The 19,234-nt window shown below is 37.6% G+C and overlaps 2 protein-coding genes across 2 annotated transcripts in view; both read left to right on the top strand.

Annotated features, from left to right (window-relative positions):
• The window catches only part of LOC145663129 (uncharacterized), a 45,289-nt gene that overhangs the window by 14,421 nt on the left and 11,634 nt on the right, over positions 1-19,234 (top strand). The gene's annotated exons all lie outside the window — the stretch shown is intronic.
• On the top strand, positions 15,430-18,732 carry LOC145663128 (uncharacterized). Its single transcript, XM_081729419.1, has one exon. The coding sequence runs from the start codon at positions 16,451-16,453 to the stop codon at positions 17,729-17,731; it is 1,281 nt and encodes a 426-aa protein (XP_081585545.1). The 5' UTR covers positions 15,430-16,450; the 3' UTR covers positions 17,732-18,732.

Raw genomic sequence — 19,234 nt, 5'->3', positions numbered from 1 at the left:
TTAGATTATTCAACCACCTAGTCTAAAATGTAACATGAGAAGTATTGAAACAACGACGTCACATAAACCTTAACATTATTAGAAGCTTGGAAACACTTTAGTCAACGTGAAATTTGTTGGAATTGAAACAGATATTATAACAATTGTTATGAACCAAGAGGTGAACATCAGTATTCCATGTGTATTTTAGAATGACATAACATATATACATTGATACCTAAAAGTAATACTTAAAACTATGAAATTAAATACTAATAATACATAGGGTATACATAATATAATATATATATTGTTGGAAATTAATTCCGTATTGGTTTTTCTTTCGCACCAACCATTGCTCCATCAAGTGAGATGCCCTAGGCGTCTACTATTCTCTCAAATGCACATTCGCCATCACAGAAATAGTTAAAAGGTGATTAGCAGTTATGGACTATGAGAGGTTAATCGTTATAACAATGCAAGGTGAAATCAAGAGACCAATGAATGAACGAAAAAGAAAAACATGACAGACTAGGGTTTTTCGGTTTTTTTTTTTTTTTTTTTTTTTTTTTTTTTTTTTTTTTTTTTTACCCAACACCAAAACATATTTACATAGGTAATCATATTCGTGAAGTAGAACGATGATAATATGGGCTGGTCAAGGGAACATTCATGGAATCAGGGGACGCAGGTGTGGAGAGGGATGCTTCTGATGGACTGAGTAAAGACGACATAAGCACCGCAGTTTCACTAGTTACGGGATTCGTCCGTCTATGGGGACTATTCCTGTATTGAGACGTGATATTGGAATTATAGAATCGTGATCGCGGCCGTCGGCGGGCATATTTGTAAATACAAATACAAGCAATTAACGAAGCTATTAATGCCAACGAACCTAAACTGGCACAAGTGATCACAAAGGTGGATGCTTCAATGAGGTTTGCTGCCTGTGCCACTGGTATCCACAAAATCCACAGGAGAATCCTGTAAGGAAAATATGGTCGGAATATAGACGTGTACTGGGACTTCCTTTTTATATATATCTACATATAATAAATGACTCTACATGAAAGATAAAGGCCTAAACTTACACCATATTAGAAAGGGAAAATGAAAAATAATAGTTTATTTCTGAGCTTCTTTTGAGGGTAGAAAACAGCGAACTAATATTAACAATTTTCCATATGGGGGAAGAGAACTTGTTACAGGTGGAGATAATTTTGTAACTTCCTCATACATATCAGCGCTGAAATCAGGTCAGGTGCACATAGCTTTACCAATGACGTCAGGGGGTTGCCATCTCAGTGAACCAGGAAGTAATGCGTGCAATTAATAGCGATCATGCACAGTACTTGGGGGAGATAGGCTAGTGACATCGTAGAGGGTAGGAAATCTTGACCTTGGAATTTCCAGCGTGGAACATGGTCATACAGACTTCCTTGTTGCAATATAGTGTTCGCGTGTGAATTGTATGTAGTGCGTATCGTTGTTCTGTTAAAAAAATACGCGGTTTTTTTTGGTTTTGTTTTACTGGCCGTAGCGTGGGGAAGCTGCACTGGTGAGTACCTGTAAATTACGTATATTTTTTTTTTTTTTTTTTGAAGATGGAGCTATACTAAATGTGTATTTAATATCGCAGGTTAGAGATGTTGGTATAGAAGGAAATGCATTCAAAAAGGGTTGCTGTAAAGGAAAGTGGAATACCACAATGAAGGGAGGGTAGGGTTTTTATTGGGCCTAACCACGACCTATGTCGTGTTTTCTTTGGGTGTTACACAAATGTGTCGTTACCTAACTTCGGCCTATGTCGAAGCATGCGGTACTAAGCTGCTTCCTACTTCTTCATCTTTACAACTGAATGCATTTTCTGCTTACGAAGATTATCAGTACATATATTTTCACAGAAATCTATGAGTAATATGTTTAAAATATTGGATTGCATTAGTCATTGCTCATATATGTATAAGTGTTACTGCAGTGTTTAGAGGTGAACAAGTCTTATTTTTAAAATGCAAAAGAAGTTTAAGCTCAGAATGGGGGGAATCTCCGAATGGGGGAAACGCGGGTTAAGTCCCCTCTGTGACCAACCATAAAAATCCGTAGTTCACAGGAATTTACTTTCATTAGTTTGATATGGTAGGCGGGATAGGTCATCAACAGTACAGAACATGATGTCCACCAAATTATTTTGTCGTCTAGTGATTTGTTGTATGTACAAGTGGGGCAATATTATGATATGAGTTTGTTAGGGTACTAGCCCAATATGTGTTGCTCTATTTAATATCATACTATTTCCGTAATTTAAAAGAAAGAACGCATATGGTCAGTGTTTCTATGAGAAATCATATTGTTGGGGGGGGCGCCCGTAAATAGTGCGGGGCCTACAATGCTTAACGTTAAATATTCAAAGCTAATAACGTTAGTCGTTTCCGGGGGATCATTCCAGCGCTCCGGGGGGGGGGCAATGCCTCCCTCAGTTATGTCGAGAAGACACACTTCTGATGGTCGAGAAAAAAAACGTGTAGGATGACTTGTGTAACGAATGAGTATACATTCGTGCGTATGCCGTAAACAATGCTATGCAGCCTGCTAACCAGTGAATGTGCATTCCCAAGTAATGTGATGGGAGCGCATAACATATTATGTAAGCTAGAAATAGCACTAGTGAAAGTTGGAATCCATATCTGAGTCTCCTACAATAACTGTAATAGCGGAGGGGGAAGTAAGTGAAACAGCATCGAGTAGAGAATTACTTTTTTTTTTTAAAAAAAAAAGAACTACTCTTTTCTTGCTACAGCTACTGGGAAAGAAAAAAATAACTGAAACCGATTGTGAGAACGTGAAATAGAATTGGGAGTTCAAACATGAAGGTTGCAATTATACCAAACACTCATATACATGATATTCCACATTTGTACATTATTAATCTGACTAAATATTGCCTGTATTTGGTTACAAACTCTGGATTAGGTCCGTCTTCTGGAATGTAGAGTTTGAGGCGCGCTTTAGTGATCGGAACCTGTTTGTCATTGATAGTAACTAGATATGAGTTACCATCAAGTTTACTATGGATTTCGTGAGGGCCGTCATAGAGTTGTTGAAAGCTCTTACAATCTCCAGGTTTTGTGTATAGCCTTTGGACGACAACCTGCTGACCGGGTAAGAATTCCGTCGGCGTTTTTCGCGAGTGTAACTTTTCTTGGCGACGCTCGAAAATCTGATTTCGTCTATGTAAAACGTAATCACGCATTTCACGTGCTTGTGTGAGCCGTTCATGATTGTCGAGGTTATCCTCCGGGGCATTCAATACACGATCTATGGCAAATACAGGTTGAATACCATACAAAATCGAGAATGGACTCACTCCAATCTCTGTAATCGGAGTCTTATTCACAGATGCCGTTGCAATGTGAAGAAACTCAGGCCAGCGTGAATGCTGATCCTTCGTGAGAAAGCGGAGCGCATTTTGTATATCGCCAATTCGACTTTCGGCGTGACCTAGTGTCTGATGGTGTGCGGGAAGGGCGTACTTTACTTCTACTCCCATACTCTCTAAGAATTTCTTGGTTTTTATGGAGGTGTGGCTGGTTTGACGATCTAAATACAAGGTAGATGGGCACGAGAAGGGAATCACGATGTGATCCATGAAAAAGTTAATGAACGCTTCTGATGTTGGGGATTTAATAGGTGCGGTGATGACGTAACCACTGGCGTGGTCAGTCGCCAGGTAGAAGTATTGATACTTCTCCGGTTCAGACGGTATTAAACGTCCAGCAAGATCAATGGAAAAACATCGTAAAATAGTACTCTGGGGCAATTGTTGAATAGTCTCCACAGAAGGGTTGTAAGAGCGTTTGAATAAGGAACACTCATGGCATTTCCGCAGTTTATTATGCAGCCATTTCTTCATTTGTGGGAAGTAATATTTCGCCTTCAACAATTGATACAGCTTAGTAAAGCCTGGGTGGGTCAAAGAGTGCGTGTGCAACTCAGCAAAAATAGAGTCCCTTAGTTTGTTAGGGACACAGAGTACAAGTCTATCCTGTGGGATAGCTTTAATTTTTCGATAAAGAATTCCCTTGGAAATCGTGAATTCCTTTTTCCATTGATTATACTGTCTGTGCGATGTGTCATCTGCTTGTAGTGTTCTTATCACTTTGCCAAAAAATGAATCTTGGCGCTGTAGTTCGCCAACATCAACACGCTTATCAAGTGCCAACAATTGAAATTCGTGGGGAGTTTCTTCCGCCTCTTCAATGGTGTCCTCTGTGACCGGAAGTGGGTTCCGACTAAGCAAGTCGCTTAATGTGTTATTCTGGCCCTTTATATGTTGAATTGTAAACGAGAATGTGCTAAAGAAATCTCGCCAACGCTGAAGTTTGCCACTCAGATGATCCGAAGTTTTTAAAGCCGTGACTGCCGTCGAGTCGGTGTAAATTATGAACTCCTGACCTATTAGATATTTATAAAATTTGCGTAAGCCAAAATAGACTGCATACAGTTCTAATTCATAGACGGGCGGAGGTGTTTTCCGTGGGGGGTGACGCGATGATGCATATTGCACCGGATGCCATTCTGTGTCGGATGAACGCTTTTGTAACAGGCACGTTCCAACGCCAATGGTTGAGGCATCCACTACTAAGGCATGGGTGGTGTCAGTAGTAGAGTAAATTTGGAGGAGGGGTGGGCTCGTCAATGCTTGACGCATTTCTTGGAAAGCCTCATCACGTTCCGGCGTCCAAATTAACTTTTTCGGTGCTCCTTTTAAGGCATCATACAAGGGTGCCAAATTAATGGAAATATTTGCAAAAAATCCACGAAAAAAGTTAACTGAAGCTAACCACGACCGCAATTGTTTCACCGTCGTTGGTTTGGGAATTTTCAGAATTGCTTCTATTTTAGCAGGGTCAGGTTGTATGAGACCATTCTCAATAATGAACCCGAGACATTTTAAGCGAGTAACGCCAAACACGGACTTTTTAAGATTGAAGAGTACGTTATACTGTTGGGCAGTAGCAAGTACTTTATCCAAAGTCTCAAGCAGTTCTTCAAAGGTTTGGGCGTGTAGATATATGTCATCTACGTACATCGTGAGTCTACTTGGGTCTATATTTTCGAAAATGTCCCGTAAAACACGTTGAAGCATAATTGTGCTATTTACGTGACCCATTGGCATGGCTGTCAGCTGATACATCGAGTGTGTTAAATTTAGGGATGGGACCGAAAAAGACGTAAAAGGTCTATCCTTTTTATCTAATGGAATTTGGTAAAATGACTGTGTTAAATCTAAGGTACAAAAGAATTTAGCATCGGCCAAATTATCTATAACATCCGCCATGTTGGCTGGAGCATCTCTTATAGTCAAAGAGTGAAGGTTCAATTTTCTGAGATCCAGGCAAATGCGCAGTTCATTGGAGTTAGGTTTTGGGATAACTAAGACGTTATTTCTAGTGGGAGAATCACTAAGCTCAATAATTCCCATCTCTAAAAGTTTAAGAATCTGTTCCCGCGCACGTTCTCTAAGACGGTGCGGAATGGTGAACATCGGAGAGCGAAACGATTCCCTAGATTGAAGATCTAATGATGCTTCATATGCTTCAATATGAGAAAAATCTACGTCTGACCATTTGAAAACAGTTGCGTATGTCATTAGTCTATCTCTAATCTGTTTTTGCTGTTGTGCCGTGAGATCTTGGTTAATGTTAAATTTAGATTGGTCAATGAGATGTCCTATCGTTCCCATTCGCTGTTTAACTTTTTGTTGCACTTGCTGCCTAGTAGGAGAAAATAGCTTTCTAATAGTATTCACTCGCGCTGTTTCTGGAATGTCTCTTAGCTCAGACGCAATAGCTAAAGGCGTTCCTTTATGAAAACGTTTGGGCTTGGAAGCCAAATTTACTACTGGAACCGCTATGTTGTCTACGCTGGCTGCCGTGTGTGCTATGAAACAACGTTTAGGTTTCTGTTTATCGGCGTGTGAATGTGCAGAGTATCGAAATTACTAGCTAACGGGATTTCAAGTGGGACAAACGTCACTGAACGTGGAGGAACCGTGATAGTTTGTTTACAAACCAAAATTAAGTGTTTGTTTGCTTTCACTTGTTTTGCAACTTCTTCCGGCAACTTATTAATGCATTGTGGTAGTTTCTGTTCTTTGTTAGGAAAGTAACCTAAATGACGTAATGTAAGCGTATTCGTCTGGTATTCAATTACTGCCTGGTGTGTTCTGAGGAAATTATTTGCCAAAATTATGGGGAATTTCGGAATGGGGATAAGCCGAAACAAGACAGTAAAGGATTTTCCAGCTAATTTAATTTTAATATACGTAGCATGGGTCAGAACCATGGGTTTGTCACTAATACCATAAATGGATGTTTGTAACGGAAAAACAGACACGTTTTTTGGCAATGCGGACCACGGAATTATAGACGTTTCCGCGCCACTGTCCAGAAGAAAACGCTTCTTTTCATTACCTAAATGACCTTCCACATATGCTAGTTGACCATCGAGGTGTAGTGGTAGCGTAATTGACGAAGTTGCATGATGTAGTGTTGTTGCTACAGGGGTAGGTTCGGGCAAAACTGCAGGAGCGGAGGGCTCCTGCACCGTACCTAGTTTTTTTGATCAGTAACGGCACTAAAAGTAGGGGGTGGCTGGGCTACCTGATGCGGCGTAGGTTGGTAGAATGGGTATGGAGGAGGAGGAGGGTATCCATAGTATGGATACGGTGCTGCATACGGAGGGTATGCTGGGGGAAGTTGACCAACATATGATTGGGGATTATTCCCAAGGGGCTGTTTATTTGCCTGTTTTTTCTTTTTGTTATTGGGCTTCTGCTTCGTGTTACGTACTGGGTTCGATTCCGAGCCTCTGTCAGAACCTTGCCCTTTCTTATGTCCCTTTTGTTGCCATCCATGAGAGCACGGTGGACAATTTTGACATGTCGGTTGCGCCTGAGGATGGTGATACTGCCGCTGATAATTACCATCATTAGCAGGTGAATGTGCCCGTGGGGTGGGGGGGCGATAAGGTTTTTCGGCAAAATGAACATGCGAAACGGATGCCTTTTGATTAAACTGTAATTGGAGTGATTCGAGTTTCTCCAATATCTCAGAAAGGGGATCTGCCTGTGCTACCGGGTTCGATTGCATCTTGGGAGCCGTTGCTGGCGATGCCACTGCATGGTGCCTGGGATCGCTAGCTACAGTATCTTGATCGCAAAGACGTTTGTGAAGCAGTAGGTCTGCTTTTTGACGTGTAAACGCGTCCTGCACAAAAGCATCAAAATTAGGATACGTCTTTTGTGAAAAATAGTGCATATGCGATGGAAGCATAGCAATGACCGCGTCGGCTACGAAATCTTTAAACGATAGATTGGGATTGTATTTATCTGCTAAAAATTTCTTTTCGAATAAGAAATGTGTTAAAAGTTCTCTCGGGGCCTGCACTCGCGATCTATACGCATTCAACGCCGTTAAAGGTAACTGAGATGAACCGAACTGTTCTTCAAAGGCCGCTTTTAATCCTGCCCAGTCTTTTGTACGTAAAACATTTTCCTGTGTTTTGTACCAATATAAGGGAGGACCACTCAAACACGTGGGAAAAATAGCCTTTATGCGATCTGAAGACCAACCGTTAATCTCTGCTAAACGTTCAAAGTTCGCTAAGAATCTCTCTACATTTTCGGAAGGTCCATCAGAGAACACATCTAAAGAAACAGAAGGGATAATCATCGAAACGGGGTTAGTACTATTAGATCTACTGCCAGAGCGCGTATTAGCCATAGTTAACACAATTACACACTAAGAAACACTATTAAACAAAAAAAATGGCAAATTGCACTGAGAGAGAACAGCGAAAAATACAATGTCACTTAAAGATTAGGAGCAAAGGTCATGCATAGCATAAAATCAAAACCAAAGTAGCATAATCCTTATAATTCCTCTATAAGTTCGGGGAGCCATATTACACATATATAAATATAATTACATGAATATAAATATAAATGTGATCACTACTAGTGAATAGATAACTATTCTAAGTGAATTACCTTGTCACGCGGGAGAGAGCGGGGATTTTTATTATTACTGCTGGTAAATAACGATACTAGAAATCTAGTCTATCATTTTTATTCACAGTAAATCTGAATTGAAAGGAGTGAGCTTGGTTGGCCCTCACAACTAAATCAATTTCTACATAAGGCACGACGCGAATGTCGGCACAAGACCTTGGACCAACAAGCTCATTAAACATTGACAATCATTTACAATGAAATTATATCTATTTCTCCAGTCCATTATTTAAATAAATAACATTAGTTTGAACCATTAAGTCAAATAGTTTTGGACATGAGTGTTCAAAACCTTGGATTAATTTCATATGCAAATTAATTAGAGAACAATGTTGAATTAAAATTACAGTCCTGGCACATGGGCCTAAGGTGCTTGAGGAATTAGTTTAGGATCTATGTTACCTCTGGTATTAATCTTATGCCTGATGAGAAACAAATAAAGAACAATCCCAACTTACATGTTTCCAAGCACATCCAACAGTTGAAAGGATAGATGGATAAAGTCTACGCGTGTACAGCGTACGGATACCGCGACTCGTATAGTTTCGTCCGATAATGATTTACTGGTCAACTAAACGAACTGAACCCCTAGTAAATTTTTACTAGTGTTTTTATACACAGTTTGTTTTTCTCTTCTATCTTCCTGTTCTCTATTTCTGGACTTTCTTAACCACAAAATTGTTATTCTTTGTGACGTCAATCAGGAAGTCCTTGTTTATCTCGTCACAGGTCTACCTTTCTATTGTCAGAAATAGTTCTTGCTTTCCCTTTCACTACACTATGTTTGTTGAAATTAAGAGGATTGTTTCCGTGAATTCTTTCTAGGTATTTTCAATCAATTGTTTTTATAAACAATAAAAAATTTCATTCTAGTCTCTATTCACGTTACATTAGTTTGAATTATCGATATTTGTAAAGAAAATTATGTATTTTGTGGTACCCGCACAGGAACCACATTCTAATAGTTTAGCATATGTCCGACAAAATGCCAGCTCAAGAACAGAAAAAAAAAAATCGTCGTGAAGTGATTTGCCTTGGTTATTCCTTATGTCCAAGAATATAATCTCAACCGTAATCAGTGGAAGATTTACGGGGTTTGGTACTTTCAAGCTGAAGCCCACCCAAAGTGCATGATTTCTTTTTTAAAAAGTCTATTGTTAGTCATTCCTATGCGTATGAGCTGTAAGCCCCCCAAACGTCTAGTGATTTCTAAAAGAAACAAAGCATTATTGAGTGAAGTCCCTTTCAAACTACTTTTCTGGATCCGCCACTGTTCATAATTTATTTTCCAACAAGAAATTTATTCTGGCATCCACCTAAATAGGAAATTTACCTAACTTTAGAATGCAGGAGGTTCCAATAGTAATAATTTCCTATCTAAGTGGTATTTTGGACCTGTGCAAAGTAACCCTGAGTAGAGCCTGAAACCGCCTTCTTCCAGTTTTACTTTTTTTATGGCTTTAAAACGTTTCACATTTCAATTTCAACTATTGCATCAAAGTCCCATTATACACAGTAGTATTCTATTAAACTGACTTCACTTTGGCGGAAATTCTTGTACGTGATATCTTTCAAATTTTGGCGGCCTTTACAGTGACTGCTTTCCATACCTCTACAACAATGGACCCTCCCGGTAATTAGAACTGATGTTAACCGCCAACATTCTAGCCAAAATACAGTTAGATGTTCTATCTTACAGTGGCAGTTGAAACTTCCTCTTTACTGCTCATGGTTTTGCCGATAGAGGACTGTGAGACTCTTCATATTTTGTGCAAAGTGACCCCGTCTTACGGTACAGCTAATTTAGTGTGTCCCGTGCTCGTACTCTGAAAATTTCAACCTAAAAGACCGTAAATTGCGCTTTGTAGCGTGGATACCTGCTATTTTGAAGAAGAAGAAAAAAAAATTGCAGCCATTTTGAAATTTTACGTTGGTATACCGCCAAAATCTATACAGGAAATTAGTGTGCCGTGCTTGTATCCTGAAAATTTAAACTTAAAAGACCGAAAGTTCTGTAGTATGTATGATACAGGCAGACGAACAAACAAATGTAGATCGAATCATCGCAGTAGCCTCAGTGCAGGGCCGTAATTTGTGGGGGAAGGGGGCAGGGGGAAACTGTCCCCAAGGAAGCTCCCCGACGTTCGAAGGGAGCTCACTTTAAGTCAAAATTTTCTTATTCCATATACAATACGCTCATGAATTTATAAATGAAGCATTAAACAGGTTCACTACATTACATAAACAGAACAACACACAAAGGGTAAATAAAACAAAAATGAGTTCTGGGCCCATTTCAGTTATATATATATATATATAAAGCCTACCATTAGGGGCTCCAGAAATAATATTTATTCGTATGGCTTTGAAATTTGTCAATATTATCCCCTTAATTAATTTGTCATGTATAGAACGGCCCCGCAGACTTTGCCCTGCGCCAGGGCCCACAGGCTTCGGGGGAGCCCATAAAGAGTAAGAGAAGGATGGGGCCCAAGAATTAGTAAAACAACTTTTTCTAGGGGGCCGAAATACACGTATTAATGCTTGACCCCAAGAAAAAATCTAAGACGGCACTGCCTCAGAGATGTTCGCCAAATATGAACAAATATATCAATTTAAAACAAAAATATAATTCATATTTATAAAATAAATGTTTCAAAATGTGTTACACGACATAAATATTTTCCAGCGTAAAGTAAATGGTTTTGTTGCTAAAGCTTATTTCCGATGCTTTGTGCGTTCAATTACGGGAATTTCCCGAGCACTTGTTGCAAGACGGTTATTTCCAGAAAATTAATTTAAAACAATTAACGAAGATATAATTCATATTTTATAAAGTAAATGTTTAAAATATCTTAAATAATATTAAATATTTTCCAGCGTAAAATAAATAGTTTTACTGTTGAAGTATTCGGTTCCGATGCTTTGTGCGTTCAATTACGGGAATTTCCCTAGCACTTCTTTTGCGACTTTTTTTTTTTTTTTTTTTTTTTTCTTTCTAAGAGAATGCAGCTTTCTTTACTGTACATCGAAATTCCCAGTAGCACGGAAGTTTCAATTCAGCACTTGAAATATAAGCGTTAGTAGTTTTCGGAACTCTGATCTAAGCTGCTTAAATTTGAATGAATTTTTAGGCTATTGCTGGTGTTGATTCTACAGAATGCTTATTCGAAGAGTAGCAACAAATAACAGAATTAAACTGTTGTTGGAAAACCAAATTTTACTGAAGAATACTTGTGTTACCATTAAAGGTAATCAAAAATAATACTAATAGTTTTACGAATGCACTATATATTTACTGGTAGTACCGGCACCTATGGCCTTAAACCCGTCAAACGTATAAGGGATAACGTCCCTCGGCCTCGCCGAGTCGGTGAGCGCACAATTCACGGAAAGTATTTTCTACAATATAAAATCGTATATTTTACTTCAAATAGGCTATATGCATAATCCACACATTAATTTGTTCTATAATTATCTCAGGCTAAGGTAAGGGAATGTTTTTGTATTCATTTAGTGCATTCAGAACCTTATAAAGGTCTTACGTTGAATATTGTTATATACCTTAACGTGAAAGCATCTAATTCGCCCAAAGAAAGCCCAAAATCTGATAACATTCACTTTCAATGTGATCACCTTAGTTGTACCAACACTATACTAACAAAAAGTTCAAAAGTCCAGGTGGGTTTTATGGTGGGTCCAACCCGAAAAAACCCGGTGGGCTTTTTCGGGCTGGGTCCACTTGGGCAAACCCTGGTTTTCATCATTGCTAAATGTGAGTTTGTTGCGGCCTTTAATGTAATGTTTCTGCCGTTACGTCGTTACCATGGCAATGAGAGTTGGTGAGCTATCAGCGATGCTGTGATTCAATTCACTCCTTCGATAGTGGCACGCTGTGAGTTTTATCCCTCATACGTGTGATGAGTTTAAGGCCATAGGTGCCTGTACCGCCAGTAAATATGTAAATACATTAGTAAAACTAATACTACTATTTCATACATTTGATGGTAACTCAAATATTCTTGAGTAAAATTTGGTGTTCCAACAACAGTAGTTTAGTTCAGTCATTAGTTGCTACTCTTCAAATAAGCATTCTGTAGAAACAACACCAGGAATAGCGTAAAAATTCTTGTCAAATTTAAGAAGCTTAATGCTCGGAGTTCCGAAGACTATGTAATGCTACTATTTCAAGTGCTGGATTAAAACTTCCGTACTAGTTGAAGTGTCGATGTACAGTAAAGAAAGCTGCATTTTCGGGGAAAACCCATCGTGATACAAGTGCTCGGAAAATTCCCGCAATTGAACGCACAAAGCATCGGAAGTGAATATTTCAACAATAAAACTACATATTTATTTTAAGCTGGAAGATAGTTAATTTAATTTAAAACATTTATCTTATAAAGTATTAATTATCTCTTTGCCGTCTTGATAGTGCTAAGGAAAATCCCGTAATTGAACGCGCAAAGTATCGGAAGTGAACTTCAACAATAAAACCAATTTTTTTTATTTTTTATTTTATTTATTTATTTTTTTTATTTTTTTTAGACTGGAAAATATTTGCCATATAAGATATTTTGAAACATTTATTTTATAATACATGAATTATACGTTTGTTTTAAATTAATATATTCGGTATTCATATTTGGCGAACGTTACTAAGGTTCCTGGAATGACTCGATCTACATTTGTTCGTTTGTCTGCATGTACCACACAAGTTACAGGATACAACTTTCGTTTTTTCAAGTTTAAATTTTCAAGGTACAAGCACGAGATACAGATTTTGGCGGCATACCAACGTAAAATTTCAAAATGGCGGTCTTTTTTCTAAATAGCGGGTATTACTCTACAAAGCACAATTTTCGGTCTTTTAAATATAAATTTTCAGAGTATTCTAAATTAGCCGTATATATTTTGGCGGAGATCCAACATAAAATTTCAAAATGGCATAAATCAATAAATTAGCTGTATATATTTTGAGTACGAAACATTCTAAACTAGCCGTATATATTTTGGTGGCGATCCAACATAAAATTTCAAAATAGCGGGCATTTTTTAACTAGCGGGTATCCACGCTACAGGGTGCAATTTTCGGACTTTTAAGTTGAAATCTTGAGAGTAGAAGCAAGAGACATTCTAAATTTGCTGTATAAATTTTCACAGCGATCCAATGTAAAATTTCAAAATGACGGTCATTGTTTCAAAACAGTACTGAACAGAAAATTGTTGCAAGTTGCGACAATGACAATCTTGAAATATAAATCACATTTAATCACTTTTACCCCAAATTCATTGAAATATTTCGAAAACCCAATTAAACCCGAAAAAACCATACGGGCCCAGTTTTTTTTTTTTTTTTTTTTTTTTTTTTTAATATACCCGTGTTTTTCAAACTCTGTTTCAGAATCAATAGATGCAACTGCTTCTTGAATGCGTATTCGAAGTTGAGGAAAATTGTTAGGTAGGGTGGGTAGTACAATTGGTTTTAACACAATGCCTCAAATAAAATGTGCACAAGATGAACTCTGATCCTCATGACTAACTCGTCCTGACCATTGATTTGGTAACCTGTTAAGATCCCTCCTGATGTCCCAGTGTCAATGTGGGAGTGCCTGTCCTGCTAGAAAATAACATTTCCCATGTCCTGTTCTCGCTGCGGGAAAAGCCATGTCTCAGCATGTAAAGGTAGGAATGTCCGTTTATAGTGTCATTCACGAGAAACGTGAGGCCATATACTTTTTATGGGTGACTGCGCAAAACACGTTCATTCTTGGGAGATCACAGGTATGTTATCCATAACCAAGAGGATTTTCCGACGCCTAGATCTTCACATTTTGTTTGTTTACTTTCCTTGAAAGATAGCCTCATCACTAAGCACAACTGACTCAATGAAATCATCTCTCCATATGGTTTTGCATCGCAACGCAGAACTTGTCTCTTATCCTTGTCAGTAGATTTAAGCGCTTGCAACAATTTCAATCATTATGGGTGAAATTTCAAACGTTTGGCAGAATCTTCCACATTGTTGTCTGCTTCAAGTTCAGTTTCTTGCTTACACGAATCGTTGAGTTTTGTGGTCTTCTGGTAAAAGTTCAGGGAGGTACACAATCAACTATTTATTCATCAACTTCTGGCGGGCCTTTTAATTTTCCCTTACACATACACCAACTTTCTTTAAATTGTACCACTTCCAAATTGAGTGGGAGCTAACCCGAATTTCGTTCTGAAATTTCGTTGAACACTAACTACAGACTGTTCTACATGAAATTCAAGAATACAAAATGCTGTTCATTTTAGCTTTGGAACTGATAAAATCTGACCCAAGCAAATCACTTTTAATAAATAATGTATCATTGCCTTCACTATACATATTGTGAAATAAAATCTAAATGTCACGGCTTTTATATATATATACAGGGTGGCCCAAAAGTAGGTGTATATACACCCTGGCATTGATAAAGTATAACATTCTAGCTTATAGGTTTATTTGCTTCGGCTGTTCCGAGCTTAAGATATAAGTAAAAAGACATTAAGAACAAATAATAAAGAAACTAAGTGTACCTGATGGATAGCAATAAGAAATGATATAAAAAGCAATGAGTTGATCAGTACGGGACTGTATATATATATATATATATATATATGTATCAGAAAATGAGAGAAAGTTATTTCTGACAACCAATGAGATCCTTTGTTACAGTTCACTTTTCCTGTAAACTATAACAATATAATTTTTATTTGTTCGTATAAACATAAATACGTAGATACTCTGCATTGAGAATCTTACGGGTTATTTTCAGGAGGAAGCATTGTGGCCTGCTTACTCTTAACCTGCGCCAGCGGGTGAACATTATTTCCGCTGACAATGTTTACGATTTTGTATTCCACACAGTCTTGTTTTACCGGTATTTAGGCTTTGCTTCTCAGGCTATAAATTTCACTTATTACAAGTTAATCGGGGTTCAGAGGACAGTTATGACGTTGATTGGACATGTAGAGCAGAAACACGTTATTAATATACATGATAAAGAACAGAGTAAATAATCATATTGCTGGATTAGGCCTATGTAAAATATATGAGTAGTTCATTTCTATAGCATTTTTCCTCTATAAAAAGTAGAAATTTAGTTTCAAATAGAACTTACAGACTTTCTAATATGATTATTAAGATTAGATAATTGGCTTAATAGTGATAGCGATATCTGAGAATCAATGAAGAGTGTTTATTTACATCGCTACTTGCCGTAGTTGAGATATCGGAAAAAGGAAGTTTGATAATTCAAATTAAATATAAAATTCATAATGTGCATACATAATATTAATAAAATTGGATTGCTAAATTTAAAATAGAAATTTAGAAAATGAAATAATACTAAATTTAATAATAAAGTGAATATATATTGAAGTATATAGTAATAGTTGTTCCAGGGGGCGCTATTATATCCAGTGCAGTGAAAAAGAAGGAATACAGGTAATGTAAGTGCTGTATGTAGGGCAGTACCCAAAATTTGGAAAATATCGCCGCAAAAGTGTAATTTGGCCATAAACCTTATAAAAATTAAAATCAGGACAACCTTTAGATTAATTGGACAGCTGGGTATTTGCCAATTAAGTGTTAAAACCTAAAACTTCGGATATTAATTTCCACGGGAATTTGTAACCATTAGGGGTAGTCATTGGTGAGATTTACGACCACTTTCTCAGCTTCGATTCCCTGTTTGGTTGGTATGGATGGTTTTAGTCTATTGAATTTCTTAATTTGTTTAGTCGTCCTTTTGGTGCGTGAGATATCGGCCAACGCTGTTGAAGATATGTCAATCCATTCCCAATCTATTGGAGAGAGACAGCCGGCTAGTTCCAGGTGAGTTGTTAGAAGCTGTCGGTCCGTACGGTCCAGCTGCTGACGGATGAAATGTATTCGTTCTCTTACAAGTGCCATACTTGTGTGTCTTAAGATTCTTGAAATTCTGGCAGACTTTAGAGGGAAGTGCAGTCTGGTAAAGTATCACTATTCTACCAGCTGACAAAGGAAACATCACTGTAGTGCTTCCCACAGATGTCTATCAAGAGAAGATTTCAGAGTTACTTCGAGATCCAGCATATACCACCTTGTCACGAGATCCAACGTCTGCAGTAGAAAGAAGAACAGCCTCACTACTTAAGAAGTCGGGACTGGACGAAGATACACGCAAACAACTTACACCACACTGCAGCATACCTCCGAGACTATATGGCTTACCAAAAATACATAAAGCAGGGATACCACTGAGACCAATTGTTAGTGCAATAGGAAGCCCAACCTATTCTTTGGCCAAGTATCTTACAACATTACTCCAACCATACGTGGGCAAGTGTGAACACCATGTGAAAAACTCAACAGAGTTTGTAAAAAGCCTGAAGACGATGAAGATTTCTTCCACAGATCTTATGGTTAGTTTCGACGTGGTATCATTGTTTACCAGAGTTCCGGTCCAGGATACAATACTGCTTCTTGGGAAACACTTCCGGCCTGAGATATTGGATCTCTTTCAACATGTTCTCACTTCAACCTTCTTCCTATACCGTGGTCAGTACTATGAGCAAACAGACGGCGTCGCCATGGGTTCTCCACTCTCACCTGCAGTAGCCAATTTTTATATGGAGCACTTTGAACATGAAGCACTGAAGAAAGCACCACTTGCACCCACACATTTCTATAGATATGTTGATGACACCTTCACCATCTGGCCACATGGACGCGACTCCTTACAGGAATTCCTACAGCATCTCAATAACCAGCATCCGAATATTAAATTCACAATGGAAGTTGAACAAGATGGACGTCTACCATTTCTTGACATCATGATATACAGAAGACCGGATGGCAGCCTAGGCCATAGGGTATACAGGAAACCAACACATACAGATTTATATCTGAACGCAAACAGTTTCCATCACAAAGCTCAACGGCTTGGAGTTCTCAACACTTTAGCACATAGAGCATTCTCCATCTCCGACAAGGATTCTTTAATAGAGGAACTTAATCACCTTCGCAGCGCCATGCTACAGAATGGATACTCAATGAGAGATATAAATATGGCCCTGAAAAGGACCAGAACGAAGGACACTGACAACAAGGACGAAAGTGCAGAAGAAACTGTGAATGAAGAACGGAAGAACACAATCTGCCTCCCATACACCGGGAACACCTCTGGAAAGCTCAGCAGACTATTTGCCAGGTACAACATCAGGACAATACACAAGCCTCCAGCAAAAATAAAGAACTTAATACGATCAACCAAAGACGACCTGGGCCTCCGAACTCCTGGAGTTTACCGCATCCCATGTGAATGTGGTAAGTCATATATTGGACAAACAGGACGAACCATTGAAGCCAGATGCAAAGAACACAACAGTTACATCAGACTAAACCAACCAGAAAAATCCGGACTGGCTGAACATAGCATCAAACAGCAACATAAGATTTTATTTACAGATGCCGAAATAATAGCAAAATGCTCAAGAGTTTGGGACAGGAGGATAAAAGAAGCCGTTGCAATCATACAAGAAAAAACGAACCTTAACAGAGACACAGGATTCCAACTGAGCAAAACATGGACACCAATCATATCCCGCCATTTCAAGCACCAATCAGAAGCCGCCATTTCAACCACCAATCAGAAGAGTCCAATCATACATACATGAGTATATATATCCCATACACTCCATTGCACCATCATATTCGCCTGAAGATGAGGACGATGTCAGCCCTCGAAACGTCGCAAGATATAACAGTATTTACCTGGCTGCTAGCCCGAGAAGAACTGTTCACAATACGTCGCCAGGAAAGCTTCAATAGATACTATGGAAAACGTTATCGAAAATCAAATATAGTTAACTCGGAAAATTTGTGAAACAAATAATTATGTTAGTTATATGCAATAATGGAATGGTGCTCTGAATGCTGCCAATTATAATAGTAATTAAATCTTAACAGGGATAGCAGCTGTCTCATATGCTACTTTAAGTTCAGTCTAGGTAATAGTTTTCATACGTCGTTCACGGGAAATGCCTAGAAGAGTGCGATAATTTTATTCTCTTGGTTACTTTAAATGTGTCGATAATATGTTTAGGTTAAGTTAGGTTAGGGGTTCTATTAGTTAGCAATATGTATATATACAATTGATTTGAGTGTTATAATGTAATAAATGCATATGGTTAAGTGTAACGACAATTTGAATTCGAATATTGAGATATAATAATATGTTTAAATATGTGAACCACATGTCAAATGAGAGAGATCTAATGAAGAAATCTGTGGTATTACCGTGAACAGTTGTAAAAAAATTAATATGGATATAACCTATACGTTTATAATATATTAAATACTTGGATGGAACTATACCTAGACTGATCAAACGTTAAATCTTGTAGTTTTGCAACTAACTACTTAAATGATTAAAAATATGTTTAACAGCGATAATTTATTGTGATATTTTATATACAGTGAAATACGAAAATAAACTATCTATAGATGTCGGCATCAGAGAATAACAATAATTGGAATGTAATAATTGTTTATCGTCTAAATTATAATCTTCCTTTTTAAAATTAAAGACAATAGTTTTGAATAGTTTTTTCTTCTTCTTCTATTGATTTCTTTTGCTCTTAACAAAAAGAAATAAATGTTTTACTAACATTAAAAATCACCTTTCATTAGTATAAAGAAAGAATAGAAATCTGAATAATATAGTAGTACATGGGATGACTAGATACAGACCTAAGGATAAGATATTTATGAGACTGCTTATCAGAATGCCATTACCACAAGTTCTTGGATTCACAGGTAAATATTTTTTTTCTTTCTATTCTCTTTCTAAAATCGATAACCGTTGCGCATAACAGTAATAGTAGTGATAAATAATAGCATATTTATTTGAAATATAAGAATCTGTAACTATGGAGATGAATTTAATTATTTAAATTCGAAACAGAATAATGGAGTGCGATAAAGTGGCTACAACAGCCAGGCTTTACTTATTTTTTTTTTTTTTTTTTTTTTTTTAAGTTTTTTAATTGGACATCTGCGGTACTCTGTAGATCGTCAACATACCTGTGTTATATTTTCTTTCTTCTCTGCTTTATCCACAATCTTTTTTTCACAAATCATAGATATTCAGTCCAGAATTTCAATTCATCAGTTTCTCT

The sequence above is a fragment of the Thermobia domestica genome, chromosome 10, assembly GCF_964235325.1.
Source record: "Thermobia domestica chromosome 10, izTheDome1.hap1.1, whole genome shotgun sequence".
In the NCBI taxonomy this organism is placed as follows: Eukaryota; Metazoa; Arthropoda; class Insecta; order Zygentoma; family Lepismatidae; genus Thermobia; species Thermobia domestica.
This window is presented reverse-complemented; position numbering and strand designations above follow the sequence as displayed.